The sequence below is a fragment of the Brachyhypopomus gauderio genome, chromosome 5 (assembly GCF_052324685.1).
Source record: "Brachyhypopomus gauderio isolate BG-103 chromosome 5, BGAUD_0.2, whole genome shotgun sequence".
NCBI lineage: Eukaryota > Metazoa > Chordata > Actinopteri > Gymnotiformes > Hypopomidae > Brachyhypopomus > Brachyhypopomus gauderio.
In genome coordinates, this window is record NC_135215.1 from 895,514 (window position 1) to 921,521 (window position 26,008).

The 26,008-nt window shown below is 43.8% G+C and overlaps 1 protein-coding gene and 1 long non-coding RNA gene across 4 annotated transcripts in view; one reads left to right on the plus strand and one right to left on the minus strand.

The window, feature by feature from the left end:
* The first annotated feature begins 439 nt into the window (after positions 1 to 439).
* Positions 440 to 26,008, plus strand: part of iqsec3a (IQ motif and Sec7 domain ArfGEF 3a) — a 97,163-nt gene continuing 71,594 nt past the window's right edge. The window contains exon 1 of one of the 3 annotated variants that reach the window (XM_077004721.1): positions 440 to 1,138. In XM_077004721.1, coding sequence (XP_076860836.1) covers positions 633 to 1,138 — 506 coding nt within the window. In that variant the 5' untranslated portion in view covers positions 440 to 632. The remainder of the gene's footprint in view (positions 1,139 to 26,008) is intronic. The other 2 variants (XM_077004722.1, XM_077004723.1) reach the window with 2 other exon arrangements.
* Positions 18,253 to 18,958, minus strand: LOC143514017 (uncharacterized). The gene is made up of 3 exons (XR_013130750.1): positions 18,750 to 18,958; positions 18,589 to 18,659; positions 18,253 to 18,448 (listed from the first exon to the last, which is right to left on the minus strand). It is a non-coding gene; the product is annotated as an uncharacterized LOC143514017 (long non-coding RNA).

A 26,008-nucleotide genomic window follows, 5' to 3' on the forward strand; every position in this document is an offset into this window, starting at 1 on the left:
GGGATACCGCCGGTGTCATGCAACAGGTACCGCCCTTCCTAAACTGCAAAACATGCATGCAATTTGTGTTTGTCCAGTCGACGAACCCAATTTCTTACGCTTGGACCCATTTCCGTGCCGACATAGGCTATAGTTGTTTAAGGATATTTAGGAGTAGAAACTTATGGCATTTCAGGCAAATTCCCAAATACACCGATATGTTCAGCCCTGAGTGTTCGAGTGTTCACCTTATGAATATTTTACTCAAATCCCCGAATTGTTTTATAAATGAACCTGTTTAAAAACACGAAGACGTGATGGGACCACGTTGAAAGATTAGCGCTAATAAAAAGGGAAGGGATGCGGTTAACTTTTAAGAGCAAAACACGCTCTTCTGTTGTTGGCCACAGAACTGACATCATCATGGTCCTACTACGGCTCCTCCTCCAGCGTCCTGTGATGTGGCTCCTCCTCACCAGCTCCGTCTCCCGCATCCTCCTCACAGCGTCAGCAGGGACTCTCGGAGGGACCAGGGCGAGAAGGCATCTCGGCGAACCGCTCACACCATCCTCCTCCCCAACGCAAGACACCCAAGGTTCCTCCTTGAGTCGCCAGGCTGAGGCTACCGCTATCGAGCGCTTGAAATCGTAGTGATGGAGAGTTTGCTGGATAACCCTATGAAGGCGGTGCTATACCTAAAAGAACTGACAACCATCGTGCAGAACCAGCAGAGCCTGATACAGACGCAGCGACAGAGGATCGACGAGCTCGAAAGGAAGGTTGAAGATCTGATCGGCGAAAACCGTCGGCTGAGAGAGCCGCACCAGTACCACCACCATCACCACCACCACCCACCACCAGCGCCGGCCGGCAGCCCTCAGGTCCACCAGCATCCTCACCCAGCCGCAGGCAAAGCCGCATCTCCAGGCCAGCCTCCGCAGCATCCCTGCCAGCCGCCGCAGCATCCCCCACAGCCTCCGCCGCCGGTCCATCACCCGCAGCACCTTCAGCTGGTCCCCACGTCCCCGCCGTCCCCCAAAACGAGCCAGTCGAGCCCAGATTCGGCGGAGGAAGACAAGAGGAGCCCCTGCTGCAAATCGCTGGTTCCGCAGACTCCCACATCCCTCCGCCGCTCGGTTGGACTCGCCAGGAAAGCCGAGTGAGTATAAAACAACCTTCACGTTTCATTCTTAACGTACATTCTTAGTAAGCCGACATTTCATCTTCATTTTAACAATATAATCCTTATTTATTTAGTGCTGGTACCCAGCAGCCACTATTAGCTGAACGTGAACTATTTTATTGCTTGGAGCTAAATTACTTATGGAGACAAACTATCACGTAGGCATCGTACCGTGAGCAATATAAAACCAGCACACGTTGAATTTCCTTGATCTGATTGTCCTTGGCGCTGTAATATACTTCTAGCATAAGTGTTTTATTATTTCGGAACGTTTTCACAGTCTTTAACACATTGATTCTCTTTCCTTGTGGCGCTGACAAAAATAAATAAATAAATAAACGTATAATATTTTATGCATTTATTCCAGTCTACGTCTCAAATAAAAATATTTAGAAGTCGTTAGAGAAAGTCTACGAGAAAGTACGTCACTAAAAATACACCTTTTTATTTCATATTTTCATGCAAACATGCATTCACCCCCCTCTTTATTAGAAACGCCTATCTCGAAAAGTCGACCAAGTCATTCACTGTTGGATCTTAAAGGTGCAATTTAAAGGCATACAGTAATTATAGGTTATCATCAGTTGGTATGCAAATCCTGCGTGTTAATCACTGATCAATTCATCACTGTTCCCAGGGCCACTGCTCAGCGTATAATATATGGATGGCAGGGACAGTGACTTAGCAGTGGGATGGTGGCAGGCATTATGTCTCTACGAGTGTATCAGACATGGTATCATTGTATTTACATCAGCATTACTGCTGGCTTGTGAGTGACCTGTCACCCAAAGTATCCATTCAACACTCGTTCAGAGGTCGGAAACTGGCCATTGGTGAAGAGCTGAAGCGCTTCACTAGGGCTAATAGCCTATATTTTGTGTGAGGGAACCAATAAACTACAGACCCTAAAGGAAAACATGGGAGGTGTTTCTAAAATGAAGGATAAGCATGATGTACTCAGTATGGTGCAATATAAAATATATAATGCCTTTTCCCAAGCTTATTTTTACTTGTTAGAAGCTGTATAGTCGTTGATGTTTCTACTCTGACTGGCTTTATCTGAATTTTGAGGTGTAGCTTCATCAGAGACTAATCTGCTACTATCTGAAAGTACCAAAGCCCTGTTTTCTGTACTGGAGATGATACATGAGAGATGTGCCTCCTCTCTCAGTGAGTGGGTTCATGATGAGGTTGAGGTGTATCACAGTCTCCTAGGAGATCTACGCTACAGAGGGTACAAAGACAAAGAGGAGGCACGGCTGGGAGAAGGACGGACACGGGGATCATGTGGAAAAACTAATGTGCAGTCCGGGATTAACGGCCATCGTGTGTCACAGCCACAGTTTAAAGGGTGGAGATTAACTGATGGCCCACACAGGTCCTTTTGGAGATCTCCTTCAAGAGGTCTCTTTGTATCTATCGTAACACCGCATGTCAGAATTGATCTATTTTTAAAAATATTTTTCAAATAACAAGTAACAAAGCACCCCGTATGCAGTCAATGTGTTGGATTTTCTGTGTGTTGGGATTTTCTGAACGACCTTCAGTGTGGATGCCTTAAGAGTTCCAATAATTACAAATTGAGCCTGATGTGATACGATTTATAATTTTACCTGTATTTTATCAAAAGCAGGCAGAATGTACAGAATATTGTATAAGTATCATTAGTGAAGGTCATTTGTATTCTTTCACTAAAATATTGGTATCTTATTTTGGCTTATTTTCATTCCCTTTTTCTTTTTTAAACTATTGCCTGTTTCCAGTCTCTGAAGAAGGTAATATAACATTAAACTAACCAGCTCTGATAAACTGGGACCGGGTTTACTATTTTGCACAGAGTTGCAGATGCTTAATCTTACAACACAATGAGCTTTCAGTAAAGAAGTGAACATTTCAGCTCAGTTTGGCCTAAATGCATTCTGAAACATCCAAAGCCATCCGTTGAATATTGTTTGTGTATTTGAACGGTCATTGAATCTTTGAGGTCACTTTAACACTTGTTTATTTCAGAGCCCAATGCTGTCACCATGTTAGCACTGTACTGCCAAACATGACAAAATGATCTTTTATTTATTAGTCTTTTAAGAATTTGTTGTGAAACTGTTGACTTTTTCTAAATTCAGACCATTATTGCAGCCAGCCAGCCAAGACGTTGTGTTCTTAAACACCGAAGATTGGTCTTTCTAATGAAGGTGAATTATGAACTTTATATATAACTTGATTTACTTATAATTGACATTATTTTACATATATTTGAACAATATTCTAAAAAGACGTCTTATGCTTGTGGTATACAGCAATATCCTTATAATGATTATAACCAACACGTTTCAATTAAATCAAATCAAAACAATGTCTGTCAGATGTAACAGAACATATACATTTAGGGATGATCCCACCGATATGTCAAGCTTTTGCTCAGATTTGATTTAGAAGAATCAGTCCACCCAAGCATTTCTGTTGCTTAGTAAGGAGATGAACTGAATGAACATTCATGCTCCATTGACGTTCTACAGTCTATTTTCTGCTTCTTGTCAGTGTGTGCCATTTAATCATGACTCAGACTGTGACCAGATAGTATTGAGAATGTTGTGCATGATCTCAAAACAGGGTGGTGTTCTGGTCATTTGCAAGTCATGTATGGAATCTCTGCAAAATGAGAAATACCATACATACCTTGTAAAAGTGAAGAAAGCTTTATCATCATTTTAATGTCATGGTCAGTGATATAAAGGAGAAACCAGTCTGATCAATTTGATTTGCTTGTGTAAGTAAATATGAAATCAAATCTCTCTCAAATCTCTGCAGCCACTTTGATTCCTAGTAGGAAGGTATAAACTGAAGACACTGATTTGCTAAAGTTGACCTGCTTTCACTGTTTAGGTCTAGCAGTTGATTTCTCTCTCTGTCCATGTCACATGACCAGCCACACAAACACATACACACGATACACTATCTGTTGTTTTGTCAGGCATCAATATTTGCTTAAATCCCCAGAGAGAGAGTCAGGAAAAGGTTTAAACAAAATACTCTATGTGAAATATAAATACCACCAAGCAAGCAACGAAATGTCACAAAACGAAGCTGTAATATGCTTACATGTTATTGCCTTTATTTACAATAAAAATTTATTTCAATTAGATTTTACAAATGACATTATAAAAACCGTCCTATTAAATGTATGTGGCACTGCAGGGTCACTTGTACATCCATATAATAGGAACAAAAGCCTTTCATAACACAGGCTGGAAGCAGGCACAACAAATTGCACAATGATCGTAGATGTGGTCTGTAAATAATATTCTGGAATATTAAAATACAAAAGGATTGCTGTAAGGTTAAGTCATTATAAAATCTGTTATAATTGCCAACATTTTTGTAATTGTTTCCAGATGTAGTTGTATTGTCTAATGCCATGACTGCAGTATGGAAAGGGTGATCGTGACAACTCAATACATTTATCTTGTATTATCAGCAAATGGATTTTACTTTGTCTGATGCTCCTTTGAAGGTCATGATGACGGTCTGATTTATTGCAGCGGTCAGTGGATGTTGAATTAACAGCATATCATTGCAACACTTGACAATGTGACACTTGAAAGCTACTGGATGCCAAACGGCCTTATTACTCTCATCCTTCACACTCATTCTGATAATGTTGTATGACAATACTATCAGCCATTGAGCCATTTACCACCCATTTATCATTATAGAGCCAAATGCTTGTAGATTAGGTCAAATGCTATCTAGAGAGGAAATGCAATAGTCACCATGTAGTGAACTGTAAACAGAGCACTTACCCTGTTTGTACAGAGCTCTGTACGTTGTACTGAAAGTCAAATAGTGTTCTGAAAGGTTCACGTCTCCTTGTGGTCTCTCCTCTGCTGAGATGCGACCTGGAGACCTGCAGAGTCCAATGTGAATAAACCCCAGATGGGCAGGGGGTCATGGGGCCTTTGATTCCAGGCATGTTCAGAGCATGCAGGGTCAGAGGGTTGCGTTTCAAACTGACTGGCTGGGCGTTTAGAGGCTGGGTGACCGATAGTAGGTGGAGCCTAAGGTGGAGTAAGTGGTGCGGCTCGACTCAGCTCGTAAACTTTTGTATATTTACACTAATATAAAACTTTGCTAATATGACTAGCATCACACATTTGGTGTAGCGTGAATGAACCGAGACGGGTCGATTCTAATGGGAGCTCATTTTTGCTGTTCTCCAGTGTTAGAGCTTTCCTGCAGTCTGGACACAGTAGCAGTCCACCGCTAGCATGGCTCTGAGACACATACACACACACAGGGATGTCATACACACACCTGAGGTGATTTTGAATTTGATAAAAGAATGCTTTATTTCCCCCATCTTGATCTAAAATATTAGCCGGTGATTTGACTGGGAAGCTTATTATCTGATGTGTTTAGTATTAGTATAGTGTTTAGTATTAGTATAGTTTATTACTTTTATCACATGTGTTTAGTATTAGTATAGTGTTTTATTATATTATTATATTATGTGTATGTGTGTGTTTCTCCATGTGTGGTGTATGGTGGTGTGTGGCCATGCTGCTGGAGACTCCAATAGAGTCTAGTTGCAGGTGCATCTCAAAACCCCACCAGCACTGAGGAATCAATCCTCATTTAAAACACATAGGTGTTTTACACACACACACACACACACACACACACACACACACTTACTACCACACCTGCCACCTGGCTCTTCTTTTGTTGCTTCGTGCCCGTTTGTGGCCCCATTTCCCAGTCTGGCATCTGCAGACTACTATTGGCTACAAGGACTGGCAGGAAGGCCAGGAAACCCAATTCAAGATGCCTTACAATAGAGTATACAAACAAGAGTTGAACACAAAATATTGACACAAATATTTACACAAATAATAATATAAAAACTAGTAAAAAATAGGAGATAAAATATAGAATTTATAATATGTAATACTGTCACAGAGAGCTAAAAACACAACCAAAGGGAGAAAGGAAGAGCTCATAGTAGTGAATGTCCAGCAAACCTAGCGCTGTTTCTGTCAATCTCTCTCTCTCCCTCCTCTCTCTCTCTCTCTCTCTCTCTCTCTCTCTCTCCCTCTCTCTCTCTCTCTCTCTCTCTCTCTCTCCCTCTCTCTCTCTCCCTCTCTCTCTCTCTCTCTCTCTCTCTCTCTCCCCCCTCCCTCTCTCTCTCTCTCTCTCTCTCTCTATCTCTCTCTCTCTTTCTCTCGGTCGATCGTTGTTTCTAAGTCCTGGTCTTGGAGTAGCTTGAAGTAGAATGCTGTCTCAGTGCTCACTCCTGTTTTGAAAGGTGTTTTAATTAGTTGGTGGACCAGGACATGTTGTTTTGGGGAAAGAACTAAGAGGACTTTCACACTAATAGTGCTAAATTAGAGTTTGGTTTGTGTTAAAATTTAAACATCACATTAGTAATGTGAAAGCTGATTTTGAATTTAAGGGCAGATGAAGAACCCATATCATTTCAGTTGTGTGGGGTGCTCTGGGTAAGATTACGAGGTGTAGTATGGTTTGCTTTGGTAAGAATGCAAACTCTCTCATGGCCCATACTTACACAGGTTGGCAGTGTTTCCAGAGTGAAACCAGACCTGCAACTAAGGAAGAACACTCAGTGTTAGACAGTGTTAAACAGAGAAACATGATGTAAAAACCACCATGAAACCAGTGTAAAGCTATCGCAGATCAGCAATGGGAAACACTACTCCAGACTTATGTGACTAATTAAAACTCACTTGCTCCTGTCAGGGAGATGCTAAACTGTTCAGGTTCTGGCTGCCAGTGAAAACCTCATGGGCTTGTTTTTGGAGAAGTTCCTTGGTGGGACCATGGTGGTAAAAGTTTTGCATGTTAATGCAAGATGATATAGAAATAATTTATATATATATTTTTACTAGTTTTAATCGAGACCAAATTGAAAATGAATCGAATGTTCTGAACCTTCTTGGACGTCAGGTGTCTGATGTCTGGAAACCTCCAGTGCAGTCCAACACCTGGTTTGTTCTGCAGAGTGTATTTTTGTTCTTTTTTTGCTGTTTTGTCAGGTATCACAGTTGCTCTGGGAGAGTTGCATTGTGCTGCAGTGTGGCTGCCCAAAAGTGAAGCCATGCAAAACTTTCATATTTTCATATTCTGTCAAGACTGCCTAAGCTTGACGGACCTGTAGCGAGACGAGGCCTCGCGGCCCTTCAGGTGCGGTGCAGATATTGCTGACTGACAGGACGCTGGAGACCATTTCATGAGGTTAACTGTCTTACATTAAAATGTCATTTTGTCAAGTTCTACATTTGATGACGCATCCCATTAAGGCTGCTTGCTTTGGGGCTGTAAAATAAAACACTGCTTTCTCTTATAAACATTACATTGATGCTGCGAAGGCATCTAATGTTTTTAACCTTTGCAGTTAGTGTCAAATTTGAGTCCTATGAGAGTCATAAACACAAAAGTTAAAGGTCTGTTAATCTCTCTCTCTCTCTCTCTCTCTTTTTTTGTCATACATCACCGCTCAAATGCTAGGCATGGCTCTGTTTATGACATGACTGGCTAGAACTTTGGTGATGCAGAAACAAAATTCATGAATATCGCCCTGTGGATTTAGACTGCCTGCTTTCTTCTCAAAGGAGTCGAATCTGTGAATTTTGTGCGCGAGCCGAGACTGTGTGTGTGCTGCTTGTGGCCGTATGCATGAGTGTGTGCGTAGGTGTGTGTTTGTGTGTGTCAGTGTGTACATGTGTGTATGAGCTGAGTCTGAGGTTTAGTCAGGCGCTGTGAAAAGGTGAGTGTAGAGGTGACCGCCGACACCTGCTAGCATGCCCTTCCACCCTCCTGGACAGGAAAAGAGGGCAGAGGGTCTGCCACAGAGCTGTCGTTCCCCGGTGATTGTCACCTGTGAGAGAGAGAGAGAGAGAGAGAGAGAGGGGGGGGGGGGGGATTAAGGACACAAAGGGTGCGTGTGAAGTGAAGTGGCATTAGGCGTGAGTCAGCGCGGAGAGAGGTTCATATTGACCCATGTCTATTAATGCTGAGAGTGCAGCGTCACGTTTGCGCTCACACGGAGCGTCCTGCAGGTCCCGCGTCCTACCAACACCGTCCGCGTGCGCTAGCCGGAGCCGCCACTTTGTCCTTGACTAGCCGAGCTGTCGACAGCAATTAAATCAAGAGTGGCGGAGGCTCTGTTGCTACGCTTCCATTACCGTTCCACTCAGCAAGCACACGCTTCCTTCCTTCACTGCCGTTTATGGTACAGCGCTTGTTTTATGTTAAATTTGTATTTTCGAGGCTGGAGATGAGATTTATGCAGGTTTAATTGAAGGGCTGAAGACAGGGTGGGCGGACTGAATGTAATCAATGCATCTGCATGTGCAGTCTTCACACGGTTAAAGACCTGTCAGGGCCCATTGTCATATAGGAAATTTCAGAATAACTCTCTTTTTAGCACTCTGTTGCACCCCAAGAATTTTGATTTCGAGGCATGAGTGGAAAATGAAATTTCAGGTGGCAGTCACAGTATAGTCATGTAAATTTTAACAGAATACTGGTAAAGGTTGGACGTTGTGGCAAAACGACGTGGTCATGTCCTGTCTTTAGGCTTACATCAGTTAACCAGTACCATCCCAGTGTCATTATCACACACACACACACACACACACACACACACACACACACACACACGTGCACATCAACACACACAGACAGACCCTCACATTACACACACACACACACACACACACACACGAGACACATGTTGATAAATCAAGGAAGAGAACCCTTTTGACATCACTCAGGGCAAGAGACTTTCTTCAAGTTTTTATTCTCACAAGTGTCAGTCAGTCACTTTGTTCTAAATGCTAACAGAAAATTGCAATAATTCATCTTTCATGGTATTCTTTTGGACAAAGCACATCCCTCGTTCACCTGTACTGTGACAAACCATAACAGAGACTGGTCAAACAAACAATTTGGGCACAGAATGAAACAAAATTAATCACTGTACACGCAGTTTATGAAACGACCATGAAAAAACCTTCCTGTTGATGTGTGTTTTATTCATTTCAGTTTCTTTGTACTTAATTATTTATTTTTATAGCATTACAGAGTCCAGAAACCTAATGAGGAAGTTAAGGGTGATGGTGGCTTGAGAAAGTAAACACACACACACACACACACAACACACACACACACACACCACACACACACACACACACACATACACACACATACACACACATACACACACATACACACACATACACCACATACACACACATACACACACACACACACACACACACACACCACATACACACACTCACACACACACACACACACACACACACACACAGACATCTACACACAACACACACATACACACACAACACATACACACACACACACACATACACACACATACACACACATACACACACATACACACACACACACACAGACATACACACACACACACACACATACACACACACACACATACACACACATACACACACATACACACACATACACACACACACACACACACTCACAGACATACACACACACACACACACACACACACACACACACACACACACACACACACACACTGGGTGTAAGCACTGCCCTGGGAATGCCTCTTTTCTTTCACTTTAATCTGCAACAGCTGCCTCATATAAGGTTCACTTCAAGTTTTTCTTCTCATCGCTGGATTTAATCAGGTGAGGTTAAAGCACTCGGTAGTGATGTAATTACATCTTTACGGCTTCTGAAATTTTATTACTTTTTCTATTATGGAACACTCAAGCAGGAAGCCCGTCCATTTGTGTCACTGTGTGCATTCTTTAGGGCCTGCACTGTCGACGGTTTGTTGGTTGGTGCTGTGAAAACAGATGCGATCCGTGCCGCGAGTCATTTCTGTAGCCAGGGCTCAGGACATTCTTGCCCAGATCACTGGCTGTTTCCTTGGTAATGTCAGGTGATATTATATTTCCGAGTAAGACTAATGGCAAAATCCATCCACCAGATCTTGTGTGGAAACTGCACAGGTGATGAAAGCTGACAGAAACTGTCCTGGCCTTCTCACCCCTCCCCCCTCGTCCTGCTGTTACTGCTCAGCTTGTAGATATATGATTTATGTACCTTCCCATTCCAGCTCCATATTCTCTCTTTACCTCTTGCTTATTCTCTCTCTCTCTCTCTCTCTCTCTCTCTCTCTCTCGCTCTCTCTCTCTCCTCTCTCTCTCTCTCTCTCTCTCTCTCTCTGCATATCAGGCCCCATTCACGCATGGCAGTATTCACACATGCACATACACGAGGGGTCGTGAAATTGCCACAGGCTGCTGTCATGACGTGCTGATTTTGTTAAAGAACAACCGTCGCTAAGCCTAGTTACCTAGCCCACGAAGGCTCTGCTAATTACTACTCCACTGTGTACAGCGTTCAGTATGGTCGTATGAATAAAAGCTACAAAAGCTGGGACAAATATGTCAGTCCTTGTAAGAAACAATTTTTGTGCCACTGAACAGGGGCTAATAAAAATAGTGACAGGACAAGATGTTATTGTTACTGTTGCTATGTTGCTACCTCCAATTTTTCAGTGCTGATGGACTGCATACCAGAGATGGGGACTCGAGTTTGGGACTCGGACTCGAGTCGCACTTAAGTCGCATATACAGTGACTTCAGACTCGACTTAGACTTGCATTCAAAAGACTTGCGACTCGACTTGGACTCGTGATTTGAGACTCGTGAACAATCTTTTTGTAGCCGATGTAACCCAAACGAATGTAAACTACGCCACTCCCGAATTATAAAAGGGGGGGGAAAAGCCCCATCCAATCGTAATGGTTCCCCGTGATGATCCCCATACAGTGATCACACAGCTGTAGGTACGATAACACTTTTATTATAATAAATGTAAAAGAAGGAGCGATGACATCACAACCCCAAGGTTAAAAGACTCTAAGATAGTAACACTAGGTACAGCCTCAAATGGGTCCCGTGGGTGGCGGCTACGCATAGCCCAGGTACAAGAAAATAATCACTGCAACCATTAGCTGCGTCCTCCAATTTGGACACACACCCAAGTGCGCAATGCCACTCCCCAGACTTTCAAACGTAAACTGTTTCAAACACCCCAAGCACAGCACACAACCCTGGGCTAAAGTGAACTGCCAACCACCAGACAACCCAAAAAAAGGGACCCAGCTATAGAGTCTTACATAAAAAGGGGCTGTTAAAATACAACAATTACAGCTGGTCATTAAAAATAAAATACAAAGCAGATAGAGCTCACCTAACTGGCAATGCAGAACTATGACTAATTTACATCGACAATAATGCCCAATATAAAGTAAAAATCTGTAGAGTTCGTTGTAGGTGTTGTACTACACACCACAAACACAAATCAAGGTGGGAAAAAAACAGCGGCTGCACCACAGGCGCGTCTCCACTCCTCTGCAGCCTCCCCGGACAACTAAACAAAAATATTAGAAATAATTAATATATGTAAACGAACCCAGCAGTTAAAACAGGACCGTACCGAGTCACTCCTTAACAGAATTCAGTCCCCTTCTTCAGGCCGTATCCAACTTTGCCACAAAACAGCATAATTACCTGCACTTCCAATCTTCTCCCCCAATATCAATGACTGTGTCAGCAGCCCAAACTCTCCGTACTGCATCCAGCTATAAATGAACAAGCCAGCCCATTGAGTCAATACACAGGCATCTGCACTACTATTTACACCGACACACACACCCAAAGCATTCACATACCGTTTCTCCTGCGTACAAGCGATCAACCCACGAACCCGGCAAAGTCGGCAACTCCAAACTCCGTTCGCGTTCCGAGCACACGTTTCCACAATGGCGGCACCTCACGGGTATCGAGGGAGCTCCTTATATCCACATTACGTGATTACCAAAACGCTGATGCTTCCTGCTGGGTCCTAGTGCCCCTCCATTTCCTTCCCCACTGGGACTAAGTCCCACAGGCTACATCCACCCCCACTTAAGAAGTCGCCGTCCCGGCGGCAACTAGTCTAACACCATGGTCTAAAATAGGCTTGAATAGTATCTACCTGAAGGTGAACTGCAGCCCCCACCTGCCCATTACCTTGGGCCGCAAAAGCCCGAGGAAGGTGGTGCGGGTTAGAGTGGAGTCCAGCCGTTGCTCTGCCAGTCCGACGGACGGGGCCAACGGTGGCTGGGGGAGCACAGGAAACTGGGGTCAACTCAGCTGTTGGTCTAGCGGCTGGAGCGGAACTGCGCTCCTCTCTTGCTTCCCCAGGTTCAGATGATGGTGCTGGGGGCCTTACAGTCGCAGGTTGCACTCTTAGGTCTGCATCACGAGGTGCCACTACCACTACTGGGCCACTCCAGTCATCCTCTTCATCCTGATCATCCTGTGCCTCGGTCCTACTCCCTGGGCAAGGGACCCGTTCCTCTCCTTCGCCAAGGACCACCTGAGGTGTTGGCCCTGGAGCCACTCGTAGTTCTGTCCGATGAATATTATGCCTCCTGCCCTCACCCTCAACAGGTGTAATTGTGTACACCCGTCCCACATCATCTAGGCACTTCACTATCACATACTTCTTAGCGTCCCACACATCTTGAATTTTATGCCTACCCAACACATGGTTCTTCTTGTACACTATTGTACCTGGCGGCAGGAGGTCAACATTTCCCTTGGGCTGTTGCTGTACTCTTTGGGCCGCTGCCTCTTGCAGATGGCGGCCTGCCAACTCATAGGCTGACCGAAGATGTTCCTGGTGTCTTGTAATCCAGTCCTCCACAGGGACCTCAAGCTGACCTTCTGGATGAGTTCCCAGCAATGCATCAACTGGAAGATGTGGTTTTTGTCCAAACATCAACTCAAAAGGACTGTAACCTGTGGAGGAGTGCACAGTGGTGTTATACGCGAACAGCACATGGGGCAAGTGTTGTGGCCATTTTCGCTTCTTCTCTGGAGGAAGAGTTCGTAGTAGGTCATGCAAGGTGCGATTGAATCTCTCGCACTGCCCATTTCCTTGTGGTCGATAGGGTGTGGTGCGGCTTTTCTCAACCCCATACAGTCTGCATAAGCTTCGCAAGAGGTCCCCCTCAAAGTTCCGGCCCTGATCAGAATGTAACCGCTGGGGGGCACCATAGACATAAAACCACTTTTCCGTAAGTATGCGAGCCACTGTACTTGCTTTCTGATCTGTGGTGGGATATGCCTGAGTAAATTTTGAAAAGACATCGGTTACGACTAGTACATTCTCTCTCCCGTCACTTGCTCGTTCTAGGATCGTGAAGTCAATGGCCACCACCTCCAATGGTCGAGAAGCCAACAGGTTGCCTGGGAAAGTTCGTACTTTGGGCTGAACCGCTTTGGCTAAGGAGCAACGCTCACACTCCTGACACCACTTCTCAATGTCCTTCCTCATGTTCGGCCAATAGCACCGTTGCCTCACCAAACTTGTAGTCCGCTCACATCCTTGATGGCCTTGGTCGTCATGTAGGGCTACAAGTACTTCATTGCGCAGGGAACGGGGTAACACTAATTGCCATGAAGGTCGGCCCCCCTCTGGTGGCTGCACATGTCGATATAAAACTCCATCACGATCTCCAAGCCTTTGCCACTGTCGAACCAGCTCTAGGACATCGGCGGAAACTTCCTTCCGTTCCATAGCAGTTGGTAATTGCCCCCTCCGCCAAAAATGTAGAAAGGATCCTATAACAGGATCGGCCTCCTGTAGAGTCTGTAAATCAGCCCTTTCCCGTACTGGAAGAGCATCAATAAGAAAACAAGGGGCTTCTAGTACCTGACTTCTAGCCAACGGACCCATGGACAATGGGCCCGAAATGCCTGGGGCAACTGCTGCCATTTCCTTGGGGGATGCAGGACAAGGCAGCCGGGAGAGTGCATCTGCATTACGGTTCATGGCCCCTGGGCGGTACTTGATGTCAAAATTGAATAATGCTAATTGAGAGGCCCAGCGCTGCTCAACCGCCCCAAGCTTGGCAGTCTGTAAATAGCTAAGGGGGTTGTTGTCCGTATAGACTGTAAACCTGGCACCCAACAAGTATTCTCGGAACTTCTCTGTGACCGCCCATTTCAAGGCAAGCAATTCCAGTTTCATGGAGCTATAATTGGACATATTACGTTCCGTTATGGAAAGACCCCGACTGGCAAATGCAACTGGCCTTCTCCCTTCTCCATGATCTTGTGACAGAACTGCTCCCAGACCTGCATGGCTAGCATCAATCTCAACAGAAAATGGCTTGCCGAAGTCGGCATACCCCAACACTGGAGAAGCCACTAATTTTCGTTTCAACTCTTGGAAAGCTTGTTCACAGACACTATCCCAGTGTTCGTTGAGGGAGTTCCCTCCCCTGGGTGTACGTTGACTCTGAAGAACCCCAACCAACTTATGCAGGGGAGCTGCCGCCTTGGCAAAACCCTCTACAAACCGCCTATAGTATGAGGCAAAGCCAAGAAATGAGCGAAGTTCAGTCAAAGTGGTGGGTTGCTTCCACTCTACCACCGTCTGGATCTTGTCCGGGTCTGTCATAACCCCAGCGGCTGAAATCACGTGCCCCAGATACTTAACTTCAGACTGGAAGAAGCGACATTTCTTCAACTTTAACTTCAGATTGTATTGCTTTAGTCGGGCCAAAACCACCTCTAACCGCTGCAGATGACTCCCAAAATCAGAAGAAAAGACGACAATATCGTCGAGATAAAGTAGCAAAGATTGGAACCGCTCATCCCCAAAAATGCGCTCCATCAAGCGCTGAAACGTACTCGGTGCGTTGCACAGACCAAAGGGCATCCTGTTAAACTCAAAAAGACCAAATGGTGTACAGAATGCGGTCTTGGCCTTGTCTTTGTCTGCCATAGGCACCTGGTTATACCCACTGGCCATGTCAAGTGTTGAAAACATGGTGGCCCCGGCCAAAGCGTCCAATGATTCTTCTATACGAGGGAGGGGAAAAGCATCCTTCCTGGTCCTAGAATTAAGTTGCCTATAGTCTACACAGAGGCGAATGGTGCCATCTTTCTTCTGTACCACGACAATAGGGGAGGCATAGGGGCTACAGCTCACCTGCACTACTCCCTGATCCAGCAGCTCTCCAATGTGTGTCTTGACCACTTCATACTGTGAGGGAGGGAGGCGGCGATATCGCTGCCGTACGGGTGCGTCCTCCAGCAAAGGTATTTCATGCTCTATGAGATTGGTGCAACCCAAATCTCCATCCCTACAAGAGAAGACGGAGCTATACTGCTGAAGGAGGGCCTTACTGCTCTGTTCTTGTGCAGGACTGAGATTAGACCAAGAGATATCAGACAGGTCAAGAATGTCCTTTGGAGTCTGGACGGACTGAACTTGCACTGTACACTGGGCATTAGTTTCCTCTCCGAACACCACCATGTGGCCACTGGCTGGCTGTACCTGAGCCATAAATAATGCACCCAGAACCACTCTGCGGGGAAGCCAGATATCCCTGGTTTCCACATTTACAATAGGCACAGAAACTTCTCCATTATCGATAGTCACGAAAGACCTAGAGGCTAATAGACCATCGGGCATTTTCCCACAGTTTGGTTCATACAGTACATGACGGAGAGCCTGACCAAATACCTTAGTACAAGTAGCAGTAACTGTTTGTATGGACCCCGCAGGGATGCAAACCGCAGCCCGGCCTTTAGACCTCACCTTGCCCAAATATCCTGAAGAAGGCAAACCGTCAAGTTTCTGACATGTTAATAAAGCTTCCTTCCATGCCTCACTAGCCCCCCGAGCTGGACCAGAAGTAAACAGAGCAGACCCATGTTGGCGGAAAAGTTCATCGTAGCACTCACTGATCACATTCATCCCCAGCAAACCCGGCGCCTGAAGAGTTTGACTACTAGCCAGCGGGCCAGCGGGGTCCTTTACTACTAAAACCCCCATTCCAGAAAGAGTCTTACCTAAAATCAGCATATCAAGTTCCATATAGCCTAGGTATGGGATCTCTAATCCATTGGCAGCTCGAAGCTGCAACCAATTACACTCCTGCAACTTACCACCAACCCCAGGCTGGAAGTGTTGTCTAAAAAAACTTTCTGGAATGGTGGTTACCATTGACCCGGTGTCAATCAAGCAAGAAACCTTCATGCCCCCCATACCAACTTCCACCAAAGGTCGAGTCCCCACCAATTTCGAGGACTGTTTTACCGGAATAGCTGAGCCCCCTAAACCCCCCTCTGACGTTGGGCTCCGTTCGCCAGGGGGTACTAGTTTCCCTGTTGTTGGGAAGCATAACCCACCACCCCCGGGTGTTGACTCTCCCCGACCACCCCTTCCGGTCTGGGTACACTAGAGCTAGTTCCCATATGCGTACGGCAAAATCGAACTATGTGGCCCGGTTGTCCGCAACGATGGCAAATAGGCTTTCCATCTGGTTGGAAACGGTATGGTCTACGACTTACGCTACCATTACCCGTGCTGAAAGAGGAACCTGGAGGACATGTACTTAACTGTTTTAAAATAGCATCCAATTGCGCTTGTTGTTTGCGCAAACACGCTTTTACCTCCACCAGCTCATCTTTAGGGCCGGCATTGACAGCGCAATCGTCCACCACATGAACCCTCGAATCGCATGAATAAGCTCTAGTCCTAGGGGCCGGCACATGCTCTCCCTCCTCAACCCAACGAACCGCCTCACCCCGAACTGTTAAAAAAGAAGAATCAGGGTTACATCTAACAAAACGTTTCAGTTCGCGTCGCAACATTCCATCCCTTGTATGCTCAATAAATTGGTCTCGTACCAGAATATCTGACTCTGGAACACCCCCTGGTTTAATTTGCATGATTGCCCCCATCAGAGACAGTAAAGCATGCGAATATTCACGCACAGATTCTCCCTCTCTCTGTTTGCGTTGAAAGAACTGTTTCTGCAAAGAGACAAATGACTGGGAGGCCCCATAGGTCTCTGATAATATATTAAAAATTTTGTCTACTGTATCCCTATGGGACTGTGCCTGGAACTTGACTTCATTCTTGGCCTCACCCTCTAAATGATCAAACAAAAATAAAACTTGTTCGCATTGAGGCATATGGCGTACACTCAAGGACTGACGGGCCTCTTCAACCCATTCCTCTACAGGTAAACTGCTAGTGTTGCCAGAGAATTTGGGGCATTTTCTTTCTCTGGGTACATAAACATAGCAATCTGGTCTATTTGGACCTGAAGGCACAGAACTACTAGATTCTGCAGCATCTCTTAACCTTGCATTATCTGCCTCCAACTGTTGAACTCGGGCCAATAATGCCCTTAGCTGTTCCCCCATACTTTCCCCTACCGCCCCGGGTTCAGTACCAGTAGACATTACAATAAACAAAACGCAACCACCAAAAAATAAGTAGCCAATCAAAGGCAAGCCTCCACGATCCTTGCTGAACTTTGGTTTCCCCTTCCAATCCACTTTGGTTTCCCCTTCCAATCCACTGCAACCACTGTTTTTTTCCCACTTCCAACACAACCAAAACTCTAACTTTCCAACAGTTAAGAAAACCAGCTGTGTGATCCTGCCGACTACGCCAAAATGTAGCCGATGTAACCCAAACGAATGTAAACTACGCCACTCCCGAATTATAAAAGGGGGGGGAAAAGCCCCATCCAATCGTAATGGTTCCCCGTGATGATCCCCATACAGTGATCACACAGCTGTAGGTACGATAACACTTTTATTATAATAAATGTAAAAGAAGGAGCGATGACATCACAACCCCAAGGTTAAAAGACTCTAAGATAGTAACACTAGGTACAGCCTCAAATGGGTCCCGTGGGTGGCGGCTACGCATAGCCCAGGTACAAGAAAATAATCACTGCAACCATTAGCTGCGTCCTCCAATTTGGACACACACCCAAGTGCGCAATGCCACTCCCCAGACTTTCAAACGTAAACTGTTTCAAACACCCCAAGCACAGCACACAACCCTGGGCTAAAGTGAACTGCCAACCACCAGACAACCCAAAAAAAGGGACCCAGCTATAGAGTCTTACATAAAAAGGGGCTGTTAAAATACAACAATTACAGCTGGTCATTAAAAATAAAATACAAAGCAGATAGAGCTCACCTAACTGGCAATGCAGAACTATGACTAATTTACATCGACAATAATGCCCAATATAAAGTAAAAATCTGTAGAGTTCGTTGTAGGTGTTGTACTACACACCACAAACACAAATCAAGGTGGGAAAAAAACAGCGGCTGCACCACAGGCGCGTCTCCACTCCTCTGCAGCCTCCCCGGACAACTAAACAAAAATATTAGAAATAATTAATATATGTAAACGAACCCAGCAGTTAAAACAGGACCGTACCGAGTCACTCCTTAACAGAATTCAGTCCCCTTCTTCAGGCCGTATCCAACTTTGCCACAAAACAGCATAATTACCTGCACTTCCAATCTTCTCCCCCAATATCAATGACTGTGTCAGCAGCCCAAACTCTCCGTACTGCATCCAGCTATAAATGAACAAGCCAGCCCATTGAGTCAATACACAGGCATCTGCACTACTATTTACACCGACACACACACCCAAAGCATTCACATACCGTTTCTCCTGCGTACAAGCGATCAACCCACGAACCCGGCAAAGTCGGCAACTCCAAACTCCGTTCGCGTTCCGAGCACACGTTTCCACAATGGCGGCACCTCACGGGTATCGAGGGAGCTCCTTATATCCACATTACGTGATTACCAAAACGCTGATGCTTCCTGCTGGGTCCTAGTGCCCCTCCATTTCCTTCCCCACTGGGACTAAGTCCCACAGGCTACATCTTATTTGTAATGTTCTTTTGTGTTTCATTTGACAACCTTTCCTCCGCCTGTCTGTATGCTTTTTACTTCCCGCTGACGTAACATTCTCGGAGCGCGTCAAGTATTTCGCAAGTGACCGTTGCGCGCGACTCCGCACACGCGTACCTGGCCCTGCGCTCGCCGCAAAACATCGCGATCATGGCGGCGCTGGTGAGGACGCTCGCTTCTGTACCACCATTCATAATAAGTTTTGGGTACAAAACAAGTACAAGTAGCAAATAGAAGAGCAGCAAACTGCAGCGTGTGTGGCATAAAAATACTGGACGCTGGTTCCACCACATCTAATTTTATTCGCCACCTGAAAACCCACCCGGAAAGGTTAGTCGCTGCCTGAAAGGTTATTAGCAATATTGCAATATTGGTATTGACTTGCCAACAGTGCATCAGTAGAGAGGGTGTTCAGTCATGGAGGCCTCATAATTCGCCCTCACCGAGCCAGGCTAGGTGCAAGTACCCTTGTAATGCGTTAGTTGCATAAAAAGTTTCCTTGTATTAGACACTGAAAGACACCTTGAAGTTCAAATAGATTGTGTTTGATCCAGTTCATTAGGAGACAAATAGTTGTTGCTGCAGGGCTTTTTATGTCAGAATCATTATTATTGTAAAATTTGAATTCTGTTTTTAATTTTTATTTTATAATCACTAATTTGGTTGCTATTTTCTTTATATGCAGACCTTTCATATATATGTGATTTTTTTATTTCACAGCCCTCCTTTATCTTTTAGAACAAAATATAGCAGATGTTCAACTGAAAGAAAAGAATATTGTATCCAGAAAAATGTCAGTTTTGTTAAGAAAAATACTTTTTGGAGAAAAATACGGATACAAAATTTATCTGGAAAACATTTGTGTGTGCATGCGCACTTTTAAAAATTGTATTTCTTCATTTACCAGTTTAAGCTATTATACATCAGAAGTGTCATAACAGACCATTACAACTATACAGTGATTTGCGACTACAGTCAGTGGCGGAGCTAGACTTTTATCCTTGGGGTGGCCAGAGGGTGGCCAAAGCTATTTTAGGGGGTCCATAGACTATGACAATGTATATTTAAGAAAAGCATTCATTTGCAACCAAAATCTGTAAATGTTATACTTTTCATATCAAGTACATCTTAAGCACGCAGGAGATCAGATTTGTGTATGAAATTTGCAGTTTTTTTAACAATGTGCAAAATGTACAACATGTCAAAGTAAAAACACAGATGTGCTACTTCTGGCATATCTGGCAGTTAAATGTGTTCAGTTCAGTCCAAATATACGAAATAGGAAAGTTGCTTTCAGCATTCCCTCGATCAGTGAGTGACTGTTTTTGAAATAATTTATTGCACTTGAGTACATATTTTCAGTAACTTACATCACTGATACGGTTACACAAACTTAAGTCGGGGCAAAGAAACCACTGTTGATGTAATGTGTAGTATATTATTTTTCCTAGAAAATGGTCTTTTTTTTACTATTTATTTATTTGCAATATGTAAAATTATAATATAATTCATTCATAATATTACCTGCACCTACAAAGTTTTAAAAAAATGGAAAATGTTTTATAAGCTGCACCGGGCTAAAAGCCGCATATATCTACTGAACTGAAGACATTTAACTGAACTGAACCTGATCAGTTTCTGAACCTGTAGCATTTCACGTGCGACAGTTTTTGCTTAGAGCTGGTGTTGTGGGGCATTCCGACAACCCTCGTTTATCCGCATAAAGACGCTACAGATTATATTGTCGATTTATACATAAATAAGAGCTAGACTTTAATTATCCATCACAGCAAATGGCATTATCTATGTCCAAAGACACACTGGCTCAAGGGTGTTGATTATTTAAAATAAAATACACACTGGCTATACCGAAGTTCACCTCTGACCACGACATCGCAGTATTACGTCTAAATATCTAGTTAGGACAAAACAAGTGTGCTCAATGAACTAAGTTAGTCACTGTAACTCCCGAATATCATATGTAGCGTCTTTATGCGTGTGCAAACGAGGGGACTTGGAATTTGTCACAACACGTTCGTTTGAAAAAAATTCTCCGTCGTGCCTGCTGCTTGCATGTGCTAAATGAAATTGAGCATTGAGTATTATTACCGATTACAAAACGCAACAGGCTCTCAACAAGATGTTCGATGCGGTGACATGTCAGTCATCTGGGGGGGCACTTGGGGTGGCCAATCAGAATTCAGGGGGGTCCAGTGCCACCCCGGCCCCTGCTTTGGCTCCGCCTATGACTACAGTGTCACTCAAATATTTGGGACTTGACTTGGACTTGAGAACAAAGACTTGAGACTTGACTTGGACTTGAGGTCAAAGACTTGAGACTTGACTTGGACTTGCAAAAAATGACTTGTGAGCATCTCTGCTGCATACTTACACTGATGTTATTTTATTTTGTATTTCTTTTAGCTTTCTAGTGTAATGTGAAGTCGGAGAAAAAATAACACTACGTGATAATGTGATGTTGCCTGCTCGGGATATATTCTGGAGTCTACTCAGGGTATAGTGTGGCGTCTGCTCGGGGTATAGTGTGGCGTCTGCTCGGGATATATTCTGGAGTCTGCTTGTGATATATTCTTGGATCTGTTCATGGTACAGTCTGGTGTCTGCTTGGGGTGTAGTCTACAGTCTGCTCGGAGAATAGTCTGGAGTCTGTTTTGGGGTATATTGTGGAGTCTGGGATATAGTGTGGAGTCTGTTTGGGGTATAGTGTGGAGTCTGTTCGGGGTATATTGTGGCGTCTGCTTGTGATATATTCTTGAGTCTGTTCATGGTACAGTCTGGTGTCTGCTTGGGGTGTAGTCTACAGTCTGTTTGGGGTATAGTGTGGAGTCTGTTTGGGGTATATTGTGGAGTCTGTTCGGGGTATAGTCTAGATTACTTGGTCTCCCTCTTCCAGTGGTTTCAGAAAGTTCTGTTAAGATGTAGTCTGTGGAGAGGAGTAACGGCAGTACCTCTCTTACCTGATGTATTTGTGATAAATACGGTTTGGTGTGTTGTCAATTTAGAAATGAATTAGGAATTTGTAAAGTGCTTGGTAATCCTCCAAAGGCTGTTAATGCCGGATCAAATGAATGCTTAATTTGTGGATTCACATCCAAACATTTGTGGATTCTGGTGTAATGACTAACTGCAATCTCCGGGTTTAAAAGGTGAACATGTAGTGCTCACTGATTAATTGAAATGCATGTCAAACTCAATAAAACTTTGTTGTTTGGGAGATGGCGACTTTCTGGAAAAGAGCACAAACAACATTGACTTCATTATAATAAAATATAGTTTTAGTTGTTTTATTGTGATTTAGAGATTTTATTGTTTTCAATAACAATGTTCTTAATATAATAATAATAATAATATATAATAATTAATAATAATAATATAATTAATATATCTGTAAACAGGAGAATAAATGACACTGGAAACACTGTTCCTGGTATAACGCTGAACGAGGGGCGGAGCTGCAGCACTTGTGGCTGAATAGATAACCCCGCCCACCATTGTGATTTTTTTCCCCCTTCTGCCTTCTCCTGTTCACTTCCATCTCTTTTAATTATTTTATTAGACTCTGATACAAAAGGCAGGATGCAAGCGCCTAGTTGAGATTTAAACAGAAGAGCCATTGAATGAAAACTAAATGGCTTAAACAAGGACGTTAACAATACGATCATTCAACGACGTACATACAAACACATCCAACGAACAAAGAACAGTGGGGGGAGTGACGACGTGGTAATGTGGAAGCGTGAAACGTGCAAAAGAACACAAGCACATAGCTACACATCAACCAAAACTCAAACACCACATGGAGGTCCATCACTGTGGATTTCTGGAGGGGAGCCTGACACACTCCTTCATTTTAGCTGTTCCAGAAGCTTCCAGGACCTTTACTGATTCACTTTAGTAATCCTTTTTACAACGGAAATGTGTTATTTTGCCAAAAACATTGTTCAGACTAGAAGCTGCAAAGCAATGTATAGGATAGCAGCACTGCCTGCAATTTTGTAGAGGTTAAGTGTTTTTGCTCCAGAGCACAGCAGCAGAGCAGTTATATCTAGGATCATGGGATTCTCTGGTATGCTCTGATTGGTCAGGAATGCTCAATTCATCCCAGCATTCAATTTGCTGGACGTCTGGTTCCCATCTTGTCTCTCTCGTCACTAGGATCGTCACCTTTTCGCCGCATGCATTTTGTTTTTACACTTTTTTTTTGCATTTTGTTCCCTCTTTCTCCACAGTGCAACGTTTACACTCAGGATCTTTGGATCCACAGTCCACGCACGTCTGCTTGTTCTTCTTGAAAAACGAAAGTGCTGTAAAATTAACGTCACCACGAATCCTGCAGTCTTGGGTAAATTTTATCAGCATTGTGTAGTTCACTGATGGATTGGCAAGCATCATCAACAGGACAGATTTAATTCCCTCAGAATCACCATTGTGTGTGCATTAGCTCTGTGTGAGTGTTCCCCTTTCTGTCAGTATGGCTTAGTGAAACAGCAGTGAGACAGCACGTCTTTTGAAACCATGCTTAGAATATGTAGCTCGAGCTGCAGCGACTTGAAGACACGAGACGTTTGTTCTTCTGTCAATCTGTCTCTCGATCAGAAGCTTTCAGAAATGAACTCCTCTTTTTCCCTTCTCCTCGTCCTCCTCCTCCTTCTTCTTCTTCTTCTTCTTCTTCTTCTTCTTCTCTCCCGCTCTCTGTCTTTCACACACTCTTTCAATCTTTTTATTCTGACTGCATTGTAGAAGATCAGAGACTTCCGTATTGATGTAAGTTGTGTGTGTGTGTGTGTGTGTGTGTGTGTGTGTGTGTGTGTGTGTGTGTGTGTGTGTGTGTGTGTGTGTGCAGGTGGGTATACATGCGTGTGAGTGAACTTAGAGACAGTGTTGAGGCTTGTTTTGTTTTGAATGCACATCAGGCTGTCTGGGCTGAGTCTACTGTTGTACTTGTGTTGAATACTCCAGCCTGAATGTAATGGGAATTACTGCATTATGTAATAGATGTAATATGAGTTACAGCACTGTGTAATAGATGTAATAGGAGTTATGGCATTATGTAATAGATGTGGAGTTACAGCATTATGTAATAGATGTGGAGTTACAGGATTGTGTAACATATGTGGAGTTACAGTATTGTGTAATAGATGTGGAGTTACAGCATTATGTAATAGATGTGGAGTTACAGTATTGTGTAATAGATGTGGAGTTACAGCATTATGTAATAGATGTGGAGTTACAGTATTGTGTAATAGATGTGGAGTTACAGGATTGTATAACATATGTGGAGTTACAGTATTGTGTAATAGATGTGGAGTTACAGGATTGTATAACATATGTGGAGTTACAGCATTATGTAATAGATGTGGAGTTACAGGATTCTATAACATATGTGGAGTTACAGTATTGTGTAATAGATGTGGAGTTACAGGATTGTATAACATATGTGGAGTTACAGTATTGTGTAATAGATGTGGAGTTACAGTATTGTGTAATAGATGTGGAGTTACAGGATTGTATAACATATGTGGAGTTACAGTATTGTGTAATAGATGTGGAGTTACAGTATTGTGTAATAGATGTGGAGTTACAGTATTGTGTAATAGATGTGGAGTTACAGGATTGTATAACATATGTGGAGTTACAGCATTATGTAATAGATGTGGAGTTACAGGATTGTATAACATATGTGGAGTTACAGTATTGTGTAATAGACGTGGAGTTACAGTATTGTGTAATAGATGTGGAGTTACAGTATTGTGTAATAGATGTGGAGTTACAGTATTGTGTAATAGATGTGCACTCCAGGGAGCACTTTTATATGCGCTCCTTCACTCCACCTCACTTCTCGTGCCGCTCTGGAGAACACTCCTGGAGAACACTCCTGGAGAACACTCTTGCAGAAGGTGCAGGTAAAACTCAACAACGCAATGCAGTAGGTCAGCAGAACAGAGCGCAACACCTCAGTCCTCCCTGTATTGAGAGAGATGCTACCCAGTGTACAAAACGGTTTACCTTGACCACGCTGGGCAGTGCTGCACACATGCTTGGGTTAAGAACCAATGACATCATTGGCTGCTGAACAAAGTTGGTAGAGTGTTGTCATGCCAACATCGCCTTTCGCTTGCTGTGGTGCGTTCAGCACACATGGCAGGGATAGTCTCAAAATGGAGCTTCAACACAAAAGCGTGAAATAGTGCTCGTCTGTCACAAAGCCAAGAGTCTAATATGTAAATTAAGAAAATTGAAATTTTCCCATATTTCCATTCCTTTTCTCTTTTCTTTTTTGGATTTCTGACGGTCTGAAATTATACTTTATAATTATGACTTAATCTATTTCAAGTGTTTACATTATGTTTTTCAAATGGACCTTTTCCATCAGTTTCAACAAAATGGTTTAAAGGGATCTACGTCTCTTTTCTGCAGCCTGACCACTATCCTGAAGAAAGCTGAGATTTCAGACTGGGATGTCATTAGCTCTCTATGCTGCATGATTGTATGGGATGGCTCTGAGCACTGCCTGCTGAATTTCTATGAAATATTCAGTACGAGTTAGTTCAGGCAAAATATTTTACATACGTTTAACTGTGCCATTGTACGACACCTCAGTTGATATTTACTCACGCGTCCATTCATTTTTAAATCTGTTTATCAAAACATTAAGACGGAAACCGTCAAACTGGTACCCTGTTAATGATGGCTCCCTTCTTCTCTTTCTCTCTGGAGTATCTCTTCTGTTCTTCCTGCTCCATTCCATTATATTCCATGTGAAAACTGAAGTGGTGTATTACTGGGGCTCAAGTATGTGTGTAGCATGGGGCTTCCAGTCTTTCCCTACTTGAGCACCAACTGGCCGATGAAACAACTGGACCATGGTGAACCAGGAACACGCTAAACTCTGACTGCAGATATTGTGACAGTGTTTTGGTGTCCATGATTTCATTCTGGACATCCATCACATCACTGAATGAGCTATTTGACCTGATTTTCAGCA